The sequence below is a fragment of the Pan paniscus genome, chromosome 9 (assembly GCF_029289425.2).
Source record: "Pan paniscus chromosome 9, NHGRI_mPanPan1-v2.0_pri, whole genome shotgun sequence".
Classification (NCBI taxonomy): Eukaryota; Metazoa; Chordata; class Mammalia; order Primates; family Hominidae; genus Pan; species Pan paniscus.
The window spans coordinates 62,952,103-62,965,844 of NC_073258.2; the positions used below are offsets into that span (position 1 = coordinate 62,952,103).

Below are 13,742 nucleotides of genomic sequence, written 5' to 3' on the forward strand. Positions count from 1 at the left end.
GAGCTCCAGTACAGATTGGGGGCTGAGGAGTCCCTGGTGTGGGGGGGGGGTGGTGGCAGGGTACCCTCAGGCTAAGGTGCCAGTTTTGCCCCTGCAGGCCTGGGAACTTCACCTACCACATCCCTGTCAGCAGTGGCACCCCACTGCACCTCAGCCTGACTCTGCAGATGAAGTGAGTGCCGGCGTGGGGAAGTGGGAGGCAGGAGGGGAGCCAGGGAGAATCTCCCGCAGAGCCTCAGAACAGCCGAGTCTGAGGACAGCCGGAGAGTCTCTGGTATTTCCTGCATGGTGGGATAAGTGCTGACTTCATTGCCTACTTCGTGGTTAGCTGGCTAAATGACCTGGCCTCATGGGCTGAGGACCACATGGGATGGTTGATGGGAAAGGTTTTGTTCGAGGGCCCTGGTTATTATGCGGTGTTTCAGGCTGGGTGGAGATTCAGAGGCGTGTGGCAGGCTGGCTGGGAGGGGGCTGGGGTTGAGGGACTCCAGAACCTCATTTCTCTGCTAACTGGGCCTGTCTACAGCTCCTCCTCCCCCGTGTCTGTGGTGCTGTGCAGCCTGAGGTCAAAGGAGGAACCATGTGAGGAGGGGAGCCTTCCACAGAGTCTCCACACCCACCAGGACACCCAGGTAGGTGGGACTGGGAAGCTGCGGGCCGGCCAGGCCCGAGCTGCTTCTCTCCTGGCACAACTGGGCCCCCAAATGGGCAAGGAGCAGAAGCTGGGAGTTATAGAGTGAAGCCTTCTCCACAAGGGACACTCTGGGGCCTGGGCCTCTGTGTCCCAGGGAGGGGCACGCATGTCCGTGTTTGTTCATTGCACTCTGCTGAGCATCTCCCAGCCCTGCCGTGCTGGAGATGTGGGGAAGACAGCAGATCACAGGCGCTAATGTGGATGAGTGCAATGATGGAAACAGGCAGGTGTCTGGGAGCCCATGGCAGGGAGGGCTGTGGCTCACTGGAGGTGTCTGCAGAAGCAGGAAGGAGCCGACCTCATGCTCAGGTTGGGGAAGTGGCACAGCTAGATGTGCAGCATCAGAGGGCCCCTCAGGTTCCATGTTTGGCTACCTCTTCTGGGAGAACTGGATGGTGAGCTCCTCCCTGGCCAGGTAACCGGAAGTTATGACTGTCCCTGGGGCTGATGGACCCCCAGTTTCTTCTTGAGCCTAAGAGGCCATGGGAGAAGACGCTCAGGACAAATGAAGGGAAGTAGTGATTATTTTTTCTCGCCCATTCATGTGTTTACTCAGAAAATATTGATTGGGGCCCCATCTGTCCCAGGCCCTGTACTGGGTGGGCCCAGCTGCAGGGGAGAGAGGTGGAGTAGACACAGGTTTTGACTTCCAAGAACGTACTCTATAGTGAGGGAGAAAAGACGTGCAGAAAGCACCTGCAACAGAGGTGGGGCTGCTTCTGAGGGAGGCCCGAGCCCTGTCACCCTGCAGAAGAGACAGTGTCCGAGACAGAGGGAGAGCCCAGCTAGACACGCAGCAGACATGGTGCTCGGGCCTGAAACCACATCACAGACGCACAGCCAAAGCCTCAGGTAGATGGGCAAGCTGCCTGCGGCCAGGCTGCATGCCACGCTGTGAGGGAGACAGCCAGACAGGCCTGGGTTTGAATCCCAGCTGTGTGATTTTGCCACACTGTGTGATTTTTAGGAAGTGGCTCAGTTTCCTCATCCAGAAGATGGGGCTAGTAGCAGCACTGTGTCACTGGATTGTACTGAGGATGGGGCTAATGAAATACTTTGATGTGCCCAGAGCATAGTGGGTGAGGGAACCCAGCACAACAGGACTGGGAAGGAGGCAGGGGCCAGGTGGAGGTGGCTGTGGACCTGCCAGTCCCGGGCACGGTCTGCATGGAGTAGCTGCCATTGCTCCTTCTGCCAAAGCAGAACATGCTCCTTCCTATCTCTTCAAAGTTCTCTGCTTTTTCCCTTCATAAAACTCCCCACAGACCCCAGGACTGCGACGGCCGTGGTGAGATGCTGGTTGGGATAAGGGCAGCAGTCTGTCCTGACCCCTCTCTCCCTTCTCTCCAGGGCACCTCTCACCGGTGGCCAATAACCATCCTGTCCTTCCGTGAATTCACCTACCACTTCCGGGTGGCACTGCTGGTGAGCAGGGGCATCCCACCTACCCTGGAGGTCTGGGCACCCCTGTCTGCGACGTGGGGCTTGAGGAATGGGGGGTTTGCACAGTATGTGGTAGGGCTGGGGGCACAGTGTCAAGCAATGTCAGCAGGGAGTGCCGTCTGCCCCACACCCCCAGAGCCGCCTCACCTTCCCACTGCCCTTCCACCCAGGGTCAGGCCAACTGCAGTTCAGAGGCTCTCGCCCAGCCAGCCACAGACTACTACTTCCACTTCTACCGCCTGTGTGACTGAGCTGCCCTCCTGAGGCAGCACCACACCAGGGACCAGGGGTGCCCAGGCACCCCCCAACACTGGATGCAATGGTGTTACACTGGAGCCCGCTGCAGGCCAGCTCTGCTGTTCACTGGCCCTACCCGAGACTGGTGAAACTGGAAGTCTTCACACTGGAGTTGCTGTTCCAGCTGGTTGCCCCTCACGGCACAGAGGGAACCTGAGAGCCAGAGACTTCCTGGGCCTTCCTGCCTGCCACCCCCTAGGGGCCAGGACAGGACCAGTTTACCTCTTTCCAGATATGGTGGTTGGAGGGCTGGTTCAGGTGCCCTGGAGGGAAGGGGAAGCCTGTGGCCCTGATTTGTTCAGAGCCCACTCTCCCTTGCCTCCTCTTTTGAGACTGGAGCCAACCCTTTTGGAGAGAGGACCTGCCCACCTTTGAGATCAGCAGGGGGCTCGGATCCAGCCCTAAGAGACTTGGGTGGACCCCCATGAGTCAATGGAGGGCAGACGGCTCTCCCCCTTAAAGCTGTTCCCTGGGGGATGGCTTGGTAGTGGACTTTCTGGGGTTTGCCTGTTACGCCAGACTCGGACTTCTAAGCTTTAAGTGTGGCCCAGGAGGTTTCTTCTCCCTGGGAGGGCTTGGCTCCCAAGAAGTCCCAGGGCAGCTGAGGCCAGCCCTGGCTGGGTTGGAGAAACTGACTTTGTGCCTTAAGTCTACTCAGTGCCTGGTGAAGCCACCCTCAGCCCTTCACAGGCCTGAACCAGTAGGGGCCAGTGGGCCAGGTAAGCCCTAGAGCCTTGAACCAGGAATATCCAGGAAGAGGAAATTCCCTTTGAGCCCCTAGATGGTGTTGCAGCTTCACTGCCTGCGTTCCTGGGAGCGTCTGGAGCTCACAGTGATCAGTGACCACATCATTCTCTCTGAGCAGAGGAGCAGGAATCCCTCAAGCAGCAGCCTGGTCTTGGCTGGTGGGCAGATGCAAATAGCTTTGCTGTTATTAATGAAGTAATTACTAAATGCACTTAAACCAGGGCAGGAAGGAATGGAAGGATGGAGCTAGAAAGCTCAGAGTGGGCCAAAGCAGGGGTGTGACACTTGCAAAGACAGGGCTCTGACTCTGATCCCTCCCAGGGAGCCTCCGACACCCATCCCACTCCCAACCACCAAGACCCTGGGTTAGGGAAGAAGTTGTATCTTAAGTGCCACCTTCAAGTTTCTTAGTGGTGCCTGGTGCATTCTGAGGCTACATCCAGGCTCATGGAAGGAGTGTGGTATTCATTTAGCCATGTCTGCCATGGGTCCAGAAATGGGAAAGGGAATTGCTGTCCTTGCCCTGTGGTATGCTGCCACCTCTTTGGGAAGCAGGCCTTGCCCCTGTCCCACCACTCATTCTCAGCTTTGAATGGGAGGCCTTTCTATAGTGGAGGCCTTTCCTTGAAGCCTATGAACTGCAGGCCCCCTTTTGCCATTGATCTCAAAGCACTTGTCCTCAGGATAGGGAAGAGCAGGGGGATGCAGGAATAGCAGGGATAGCTTGCTCCCAGCCCCCTCCCCAATTTGGTTCCGTTGACATAGGAATTTTACGATTCCCAAACCATGCAGGGGCTGAGCCTTCCTTATGATGACTTTGTTCTCCCTCCCACTGGGGGAATCCTCCCTATGCCTTAAAACTGCCGAGCCCCACTCCATGTAATAGGATTCCTGGGCTTCCTCAATGGGGGTTCATGTTCTTGGACTGCGGCCCCTCAGTCCTTAACTGGAAAGTGACCGTCCACTGCCCCCTGGAGCCCATCTGGACACAGCACAGCCCCAAAACCGTTAGCAGCTGGCTCTGTTTCCAAGCCTGGGGAGGGGTTCCTCAGTGCAGGAGTTGGGGACAGGCTGGGGATCCAAGCTGCTTGAGGGGGTCAACCTTGGACCAAAGTTGCCTTAAGCCTGTGGTAAAAGGGCTTCAGGGAAGGTAAGTGGGCCACCTGCTGGAAGCTGCCAGCTGCCCGGCTGGCAATGGTGTGAGTGTCTTGGCCCTGTCCCTGCCCTGGGGTCCAGCAGGTCATCCCTCCCTTCTTCTCTCTCCTTTGGCGTTTGTTCCTGTAGTCACTGGGCTAATCTCCCCCTAGCTTCAAGCTGTACATAGGGCCTCCCAGTGCAAATCCTCCTGCCCATACCGTGCACCCTTAGAAGCCTGCGTGTGCATAGAGCGCCCCCTACCTCCCAGTTAACTCCCAGTTCTCCCTGAGCTTGGTATTTGTCGTGTGCCAACTCTGACTCTGAGGTGGGCAGTGAGGGAAGCAGCCCCAGGCCTGCTTGCTTCCTGTCCCCGAAATGTTCGTTTCTTCTGAAGTAAATATACATATATAAATAAATGTATAAATACTGCTTTGTATCTGAGCTTGCCTCCTTGTCTATTCTTGGGATTGGTCTGGTGGGAGAGGAGTCACCTATAAGGCTAGGGCCAATTGGAATTCAAAGTTCTTCCTGAGAAGCCTGGAATCTCTGAGCTCCTGAACCAGAGGGCCAAATGGATGCTTCATACCCCTTATCCTCTTAGCTTCATATTGGGGCTAGGAGTGGACTCATCAGCCTCTCCCATGGCCACACCTTCCCCTCCTGCGCACCCGCTGCTGCCCACCTGCATTAAAAGTAGCCACTGAGGAGAAAAGCCTTCTTAGGGGGAGAAGCTGAGCCTGGTGAGGATGCCCCAGCACAGAGAATGGTGGCTATGTTTATGGCAGGGACTGGCCTAGGGCAGAATGGACCGATGTGGGTTCCTAGAGAAGTTTGTCCTAGAAACAATAGAAAAGGGTAGGCCCAGACCCTATCCACAGGTAAGCCTTAAATTCCAATGACAAAACACCGGTGCCACACAAATCTCATCCCCCTTAAGTAGATCAGCAGCAGGAACTGTGAAAGGCAGATGAGAAATGGGAAAGGGAAGAGATTGGGGAAGCAATGTAGGTCCCAGCACCCACCACCCCTGCAGAATGGGCCCCAGACAGGACTGCTATACATCTGCATTTATTATGAGCAGCAGGTGGGACACTTCCAGCAACAGTAAAAAAAAGTAATTTACAAAAGCAGGTTTCAGTGAAGCCATCTGGTTGTTACCTAAAAGAGGAGAGGGGTATCACAATAAGACCAATGGCCCTTCTTTCCTCCTTCTCTCCCTGCACCCCTGTGCTCCTGGGGCAAGGGCTATTGAGCACACACCTCTGAGGATGAGCCACCAGAGCTGATTCCTAGTGGCCTGTTTGGTGGATTGTCTGCAGCAAGTTTTAAGCCCTGGATCTTGACCCCCTTTCAGCCAGCTGACTTCCCAGCAGCCTCTCCAAGTCACTGGGGTCTGACTTCTAAGAATGTAAATGTACAGCCATGGGATGCCTGCGTCCACACTTCTAGGTGGTACATCCCAAAGGCAGATCGAGGCCTTGGGCCATGTGAGCTCAGAACTGACAGAGTCACATTTGGCTCAAATCCGTATGAGGGGCAGGGAAAGAGGCACAAATGTCTAGTGTCCCTACCCATTCCACTGAGTCTGTCTCCATCAACCAAGGGGTCATGCTGGAAGAGCTTTAAGGACCCTGCTGACCTGACTCTGGGGAGGCTTCCCTGGGCTGTGCCTTGGAGGCTCACGCATCCATCCCATTGCAGCTCTTACCCTTGGGTGCTCACACGTAGATGCCAACCCAGAGCAGCAGGAAGAGGACTCCAAAGCCCATGAAGAGTGAGGCCACTAAGGAGATGAGGAGCTCTTTATAGATATCACGAGTGTACTTGGTAGAGGTGACCTCGTAACTGGGCACAGCAGTTAAGGCAAAGCGAAGGGGTGGACTGTGGAGTGCAGAGAGCCCAGCCCATGGCAATCTGAGGAGAAAAGCATTGGCTCAATGCCTTCTGGGAGGCCTATCTGGCTCAGAGCAGCCAGGCAGAGGGGCCTAAGAGATGCCTTGGACTCTGGTGCTCCACCGCCATGAAGAAAATGAGACCCAGAGGAGTTAGGTCACTTGCCCCAGGTCACACAGCTCATGAGGGCCGGAGCTGGGACTAGCCCTCAGACCTCCTGACACCTGAGTGCACCCTTCCTTATACCACCTTTCCAACTGTAGCACCCCTATTCCCCACCTCCACTCCAGCCAGGCCCCCTGCTCACTGTCCTGGAAATCCAAAGAACAAACTGAGCTCACCTGAACTTGGGAAATAAGGCCATAACCTGCCCCTGGGCATCACCAGCTCTCCTCTCCTCCTTACCTTCTCTCAGCCCCAATCCAATGTACAAAACCGGCGGAGTCCATGTACCTAGCATGGTTTCTCCCTGAGCTTCCCACATCACTAATGCTGGTCCTCTGGCTGCTCAGTGAAAGGATACACGAAGAACCAGGCGGTGAAGAACATGCCGATGGCCAAAAGCACCACGGTCAGATGGGGGAAGACAGCTGGGTTCACTGGGCTGGTATATCTGCTCATGGCCTCGAGCTCCTAGAGGAGGGAAAGAGATCAGAGCTATCAAAGAATCCCACGATTTCAGCCTGGAGAGAACATGGGGTTATCAAGGAGCCTGGTGCTGCTGTGAAACAGAGGCTGATTTTAGCTCGGAAATGTAGCTGCAGATCAATGGTCCTTATTAGCATTTTCTGAGGCCAATAATCTGACCACTATGAAAACGTGACTAAAGGTACGAACTCTCTGCCTGAGAAAAACCACATACAAGAAAAAGTTTGCCTACAATTTCCGGAGCTTTGTGGACCAGTGTCTATAGACACCAAGCTGAGAACCCCTGCTATAAGTCACTGACTGGTGGTACCCAGATCTCAATATCTTTTTTTTTTTGACGGAGTCTCCTTTTTTGGACGGCGTCTCACTCTGTCGCCCGGGCTGGAGGGCAGTGGCACGATCTCGGCTCACTGCAACCTCTGCCTCCCGGGTTCTAGAGATTCTCATACCTCAGCCTCTCGAGTAGCTGGGACTATAGGATTACAGGTGCGCACCACCACATCTAATTTTTGTATTTTTAGTAGAGATGGGGTTTTGCCATGCTGGCCAGGATGGTCTTGAATTCCTGACCTCAGGTGATCTGCCTGCCTCGGTCTCCCAAAGTACTGAGATTACAGGTGTGAGTTGCCGCGCCCAGGCTCAATTTTTTTTTTTTTTTCAGACAGTCTTGCTCTATCGCCCAGGCTGGAGTGCCTGGAGTGCAGTGGTGCCAACTCGGCTCACTGCAAGCTCCGCCTTCTGGGTTCAAGTGATTATCCTGCCTCAGCCTCCCGAGCAGCTGGGATTACAGGCGTGAACCACCATGCCCGGCTAATTTTTTGTATTTTTAGTAGAGACAGGGTTTCACCTTGCTGGCCAGGCTGGTCTTGAACTTCTGACCTCCTGATCCGCTCGCCTCAGCCTCCCAAAGTGCTGGGATTACAGGAGTGAACCACCGCGCCTGGCCCTCAATTTCTAATTCAGTATTTTCCTCACTACCTATGCTATTATGGAATCTTGTGAGCTATGGTCAAGACATTCAAGTTCTGGTTCTGAGTAATCTGAGTCTGAGTAAAGCGATTGTAATATCTATTTCACAGAACTGAAAAATAAGAAAGATGATGAATCAAAGCATCTAGTGCCTGGCAGGGAGTATTTTGCTCAACAGGTATTTGCTTCCTTCCTAAGGCTGTAGGGAAGATGATGAGATAATGCCTTTTATGAAAGAGGGCTGTAAACGTAAAGATCTGTACAAATGTTAACTTCATTGTCACCCGTCAGCCAATGCTTCTAAAATCCAGAACATAACAACTCTAGAGAAGTAAACTGCCCCCATTGTTCTGAGACACTGGAATTCAATTCAGTAAACAATCACGGCCCCCTTCCCCCAAAATGATAAAGACAATCACTGCCATTTATTGAGCTTCCAATTACGGGCCCTCTGTTTGGCACTGAGAATACAAAGATGAATAGACATCATCCCAGAGCTAGATGCGCGTCAGACGGTGGTCACTAGGAGGCGTGGCCGAAAACAAAGAAGTCCATGGAACGTGGCCAGAGATCTGTACAGAGGCTGTGGGCGCTCCTAGGAAAGTCTGGCCAAGTGCCTGAGAGTTGGAAGTGCTTCACCAAGAAACATTTGCCCAGGGCATTGTAGGATGGGCACGGGTTCGGCAGAAGAACTTTCCAGATAAAGATAACACACCACCGATAACAGAGATATACAAACTGGAAGGTATTCAAAATTCGCCCCACGCCTCTCGCCCTTAGAAATCGCGAGCTGAGAAACCTAAGGAGTTCATGGCAAGGGGCTTCCCCCTTCCCCACCCTTCAGCCCAAGCCGGAGGTTCCAGGAGCGTCTAGCCCTCTGGATCTCCGGCGTCTGAGAGAAGCGCGGTGTGGGTCAGACCCCGAGGGGTCCTCGCATCTCCGTCGGGAACTCCCCTCAACGCTCTCACCATTATACCCCGCGCAGGCTAATCCGCCGCTCCGCCACCGGAAGAACACGTCGGCAGGAGCAGGCGCCTAGCACAACCGGAAAAGGAAGTGCCTCCGGCGCAAGTGGCATTGAGGGACTTGTAGTCCTGCGATTTAGGGTGTAGAGGGAGCAGGGGCCTGCGGGGACCTGGTGTGGGTGGAGTGGGGACAAGCGGTGGAGAAGGGTACGCCAGGGTCGCTGAGAGACTCTGTTCTCCCTGGAGGGTCTGGTTGCCATGAGAGCAGCCGTCTGAGGGGACGCAGCCTGCACTACGCGCCCCAAGAGGCTGTGCGTGGCGAGCAGGTCACGTGACGGGAGCGCGGGCTTTGGAAGGCGGCTGAACGTCAGGCGACCCGCCGCTAAGCTGAGAAGGGAGAGCGGGCTTAGGACCGCCTGCCCGGGGCAACCCCGAACCAAGCTTTAGCCGCCGAGGCCTCGTGTCCCAAAGGCCAGGTGAGACCCCATGGGAAGCGCCTCCGGGAGCGACGGGGTCCGCTTGGCGCTGGGGGCCGTGGGGAGCCGGGGTCTGGAGTGCGCGGGATTCGCAGTCAAGAGGTCCCGCCACTTTTCCCCCTGTGAGCCTTGGGCCAGTCGCGTAAGCTCCGAGCCTCTCTTTCCTCCATTGTAGAAAAGCGGTAATAAGTTCCACCTTATGGGGTCGTGTTGTATTTTTCCTAAGACCTTGGACGGGAAACATTTCTGACACTTGAGTTGTTTAGGCCCCTTTCCTGCCTACCTGTCTGTGGGACGCCGTGAGGGGATCAAGGGCTACATGGCCTGGTCCTCAGTCCACACTCCAGCAGCGCGGCCGGCTTGAGGCAAGAGCCGAAGGGTTGAACAGGCCTGGAGAGGGGACATTAGAGGTTTCCGTCTGTTGTCTCAGTTAACCCTGGCAGCAGCCCTGAGAGACAGGCATGGTAATCGTTCTTCTTCTGTAGACGAGAAAATAAACCTCAGTGGCTTGGTAATGTCACACGGATGGTAAATGCCGCGCCTAGATTCAAGGCCAGAGCTTTTGCCGCTGCAGTTCACAGGGGAATTATTCATATTAATCAAATGAATAATTCATTGCCAATTAATTATTAATTGATTAATAATCCAGGGATGGACCTGGAAGGACGCGTGAGAGGATGGCGAGAGGAGGGCACAGCTAAGGAAAAGTGGGAAAAGGCGGGCCTTATTCCAGCTTTCTGTTGAGATCCCAGAATGTAGGGTTAGGTTGGGAACCAGAACATGAAAGATCGTGATGCCATGCTGAAGTGTTTGGACTGAATTAGAAGGAAGAATTGAACAGTCATTGATGCTCTAGAAAGAACCCTGTGAAGAAAGAGTGGGAACAATGAAAAGGCCTGATGGAGTCTTTCGTTTCTTCTTTCTCTTTTCTTTTGTCTTCTTTTCTTTTCTTGACAGGGTCTTGCTCTGTTGTCCAGGCTGGAGTGTGGTGGCACAATCATAGCTCACTGTAGCCTGGAACTCCTGGGCTCATGTGATCCTCCCACCACGGCCTCCCAAAGTGCTGAGATTACTGCCCAGAGCCTCTGTGCCTGGCCCCAGTAGAATATTTCTTGGAGTATTGGATACATACCAACAGTGGGCACAAGATGAGTTTTTTATTTTTTTGAGACGGAGTCTCACTCTCTTGCTAGGCTGGAATGCAGCGGCACAATCTCGGCTCACTGCATTCTCTGCCTCCTGGGTTCAAGCGATTCTCCTGCCTCAGCCTCCCGAGTAGCTGGGATTACAGGTGCACACCACCACACCCAGCGAATTTTTTTTTTTTTTTTTGTATTTTTAGTAGAGACAGGGTTTCACCGTGTTGGCCAGGATGGCAAGATGATTTTAAATTGCACCCCCTAAAAATCCTTTTTAATAGTTATACATTTAATACATATTAAAATATAACTAATAGAACACAAATATTATTGCTTATGAGTTTTCCAGTTTAGTTTTTTTAAAAAAATTCGAAGTGAATGAAAGTATGGGTTTTAGTTGGAAGTAGCAAAAATCGTGAGGGTGATTTGGGAAACACTGCTATCTGGGAAACACTGAACTCTGAAGTGCAATACTCTTTTGAGCCCAGTGACTACAGCATGCCAGACCCCTAAATCAGGACCTGGGGAGGAGCCATGGAGTTAACATTTCAGACTGAGTGGTGGCGAGAAAACGCAAAGGGAAAGACTTGAAACTCTAGCAACATTATAATAAAAGCAGAAACTCTTATGTGCTGAGGCGATGATGAAGAGAGTTTAGAGAAGCTTGTGAGAAAGCCACATCACCTCCATTCAGATATGTTTGCAATCCTTTTTCAAGGCTGCCTTATTAGTCAGGGTTCTCCAGAGACTCAAAACAAATCAGATCTGTTTGTTTAGCTGGTGTATTTGCCTGTCTTTCAGGTCTGCCATTATGGTCCCTGGACTCCTCAAGCCAGGCCAAGCATCCTGGCCTTCTGTGGTCCTTGATGGAGACCTATGTTGCAGGGTTTTTTTGTGTAATAAATAATGCTGCTACCTTAGAATATCAACAGTATCTTATTTCTCTAAGCACGTGGTTCAATTTCTGGTACTCATTGAGCCTTACTATTGAGTAAATTCTCCTGCTAGACTGAGTTTTTTGAGAATGGGGACCTTGTTCATCTTTTTATCTTTAGCAGTGCTGACATGGTGTCCTTTTTGTTGTGTGGAATTTAGTTGAAGGCATGAAGTTGGTGAGATAACACCAGTTATAACCTTTCTCCTTTCCTCCGTCTCTGACTTGCCTTTCTTTTTTAGTCATCCCTCCTCTGTGTTGCCATGGGAATTCAAGGCCTGGCCAAACTAATTGCTGATGTGGCCCCCAGTGCCATCCGGGAGAATGACATCAAGAGCTACTTTGGCCGTAAGGTGGCCATTGATGCCTCTATGAGCATTTATCAGTTCCTGATTGCTGTTCGCCAGGGTGGGGATGTGCTGCAGAATGAGGAGGGTGAGACCACCAGCCACCTGATGGGCATGTTCTACCGCACCATTCGCATGATGGAGAACGGCATCAAGCCCGTGTATGTCTTTGATGGCAAGCCGCCACAGCTCAAGTCAGGCGAGCTGGCCAAACGCAGTGAGCGGCGGGCTGAGGCAGAGAAGCAGCTGCAGCAGGCTCAGGCTGCTGGGGCCGAGCAGGAGGTGGAAAAATTCACTAAGCGGCTGGTGAAGGTCACTAAGCAGCACAATGATGAGTGCAAACATCTGCTGAGCCTCATGGGCATCCCTTATCTTGATGCACCCAGTGAGGCAGAGGCCAGCTGTGCTGCCCTGGTGAAGGCTGGCAAAGTCTATGCTGCGGCTACTGAGGACATGGACTGCCTCACCTTCGGCAGCCCTGTGCTAATGCGACACCTGACTGCCAGTGAAGCCAAAAAGCTGCCAATCCAGGAATTCCACCTGAGCCGGATTCTGCAGGAGCTGGGCCTGAACCAGGAACAGTTTGTGGATCTGTGCATCCTGCTAGGCAGTGACTACTGTGAGAGTATCCGGGGTATTGGGCCCAAGCGGGCTGTGGACCTCATCCAGAAGCACAAGAGCATCGAGGAGATCGTGCGGCGACTTGACCCCAACAAGTACCCTGTGCCAGAAAATTGGCTCCACAAGGAGGCTCACCAGCTCTTCTTGGAACCTGAGGTGCTGGACCCAGAGTCTGTGGAGCTGAAGTGGAGCGAGCCAAATGAAGAAGAGCTGATCAAGTTCATGTGTGGTGAAAAGCAGTTCTCTGAGGAGCGAATCCGCAGTGGGGTCAAGAGGCTGAGTAAGAGCCGCCAAGGCAGCACCCAGGGCCGCCTGGATGATTTCTTCAAGGTGACCGGCTCACTCTCTTCAGCTAAGCGCAAGGAGCCAGAACCCAAGGGATCCACTAAGAAGAAGGCAAAGACTGGGGCAGCAGGGAAGTTTAAAAGGGGAAAATAAATGTGTTTCCCCATTATACCTCCTTCACCCCAGAATATTTGCCGTCTTGTACCCTTAAGAGCTACAGCTAGAGAAACCTTCACGGGGTGGAGAGAGGATTCTAAGGCTTTTCTAGCGTGACCCTTTTCAGTAGTGGTAGTCCCTTTTTTACTTGATCTTAATGGCAAGAAGGCCACAGAGGTACTTTTCCTTTTTTAGCTCAGGAAAATATGTCAGGCTCAAACCACTTCTCAGGCAGTTTAATGGACACTAAGTCCATTGTTACATGAAAGTGATAGATAGCAACAAGTTTTGGAGAAGAGAGAGGGAGATAAAAGGGGGAGACAAAAGATGTACAGAAATGATTTCCTGGCTGGCCAACTGGTGGCCAGTGGCAGGTGATGGTGGACCTAGACTGTGCTTTTCTGTCTTGTTCAGCCTTGACCCACCTTGAGAGAGAGCCACCAGGAAGGCGTATCTTAGCAGATGGGAGGAACTGCTGAGAGAAGATAGGCAGAGAGCTGGAGACCCTGGAGTTGGCTGTGTCTGTGTTTGTGACTGATTACTGGCTGTGTCTTGGGTGGGCAGAAACTCGAACTTGCTATGTAATTTGTGTCTAGTTATTCAGAGGAGTAAGATGGTGATGTTCATCTGGCAATCAGCTGAGTTGAGACTTTGGAATAAGACACTGGTTTTCATGCGCTGTTTTTGTTTTAAAGTTATGAAGAAAAAAGTCAATAAAATTCTAAAAGTAACCAAAATGTCATGTTCTTTGAGAACATTTGAAAATATCCCAAGTGACCATGGCTCCAAATAGCTTTCCTTTTCACTCTTAACATGCTGTAATTGCACTTGATTAACAATGGGTGGTTTGAGAGTGGCCACAAGATGGCACCATGCTCCATAAAATGGCCATAGCAGCTAGATGGAACTTCAGCCATTAGGAGGAGGATGCTTTGTTTATTTTATTTTGCTGGGAGAGGAGTTTTAATACGTTGAATAGATTTCTAGTCTC

General features: G+C 52.5%; 3 protein-coding genes across 8 annotated transcripts in view; 2 read left to right on the forward strand and 1 right to left on the reverse strand.

Moving 5' to 3' along the window:
* MYRF (myelin regulatory factor) overlaps positions 1-4,759 on the forward strand; it is a 35,895-nt gene extending 31,136 nt beyond the window's left edge. For all 6 annotated transcript variants that reach the window (XM_034932759.3, XM_034932761.3, XM_003828456.5 and 3 more), the window contains 4 exons: positions 98-172; positions 527-632; positions 2,045-2,119; positions 2,308-4,759. In XM_034932759.3, coding sequence (XP_034788650.3) covers positions 98-172; positions 527-632; positions 2,045-2,119; positions 2,308-2,388 — 337 coding nt within the window. In that variant the 3' untranslated portion in view covers positions 2,389-4,759. The remainder of the gene's footprint in view (positions 1-97; positions 173-526; positions 633-2,044; positions 2,120-2,307) is intronic.
* A 611-nt stretch (positions 4,760-5,370) lies between these two features.
* Positions 5,371-8,872, reverse strand: TMEM258 (transmembrane protein 258). Its single transcript, XM_003828466.5, has 4 exons — positions 8,797-8,872; positions 6,735-6,844; positions 6,027-6,163; positions 5,371-5,476 (listed from the first exon to the last, which is right to left on the reverse strand). Exons 1-3 carry the CDS (start codon positions 8,797-8,799, stop codon positions 6,037-6,039), a joined length of 240 nt encoding a protein of 79 aa, XP_003828514.1. The 5' UTR covers positions 8,800-8,872; the 3' UTR covers positions 5,371-5,476; positions 6,027-6,036.
* Positions 8,873-8,955: 83 nt separating this feature from the next.
* On the forward strand, positions 8,956-13,479 carry FEN1 (flap structure-specific endonuclease 1). The gene is made up of 2 exons (XM_003828464.6): positions 8,956-9,269; positions 11,585-13,479. The coding sequence occupies exon 2, from the start codon at positions 11,606-11,608 to the stop codon at positions 12,746-12,748; it is 1,143 nt and encodes a 380-aa protein (XP_003828512.1). The 5' UTR covers positions 8,956-9,269; positions 11,585-11,605; the 3' UTR covers positions 12,749-13,479.
* Positions 13,480-13,742: the final 263 nt, after the last annotated feature.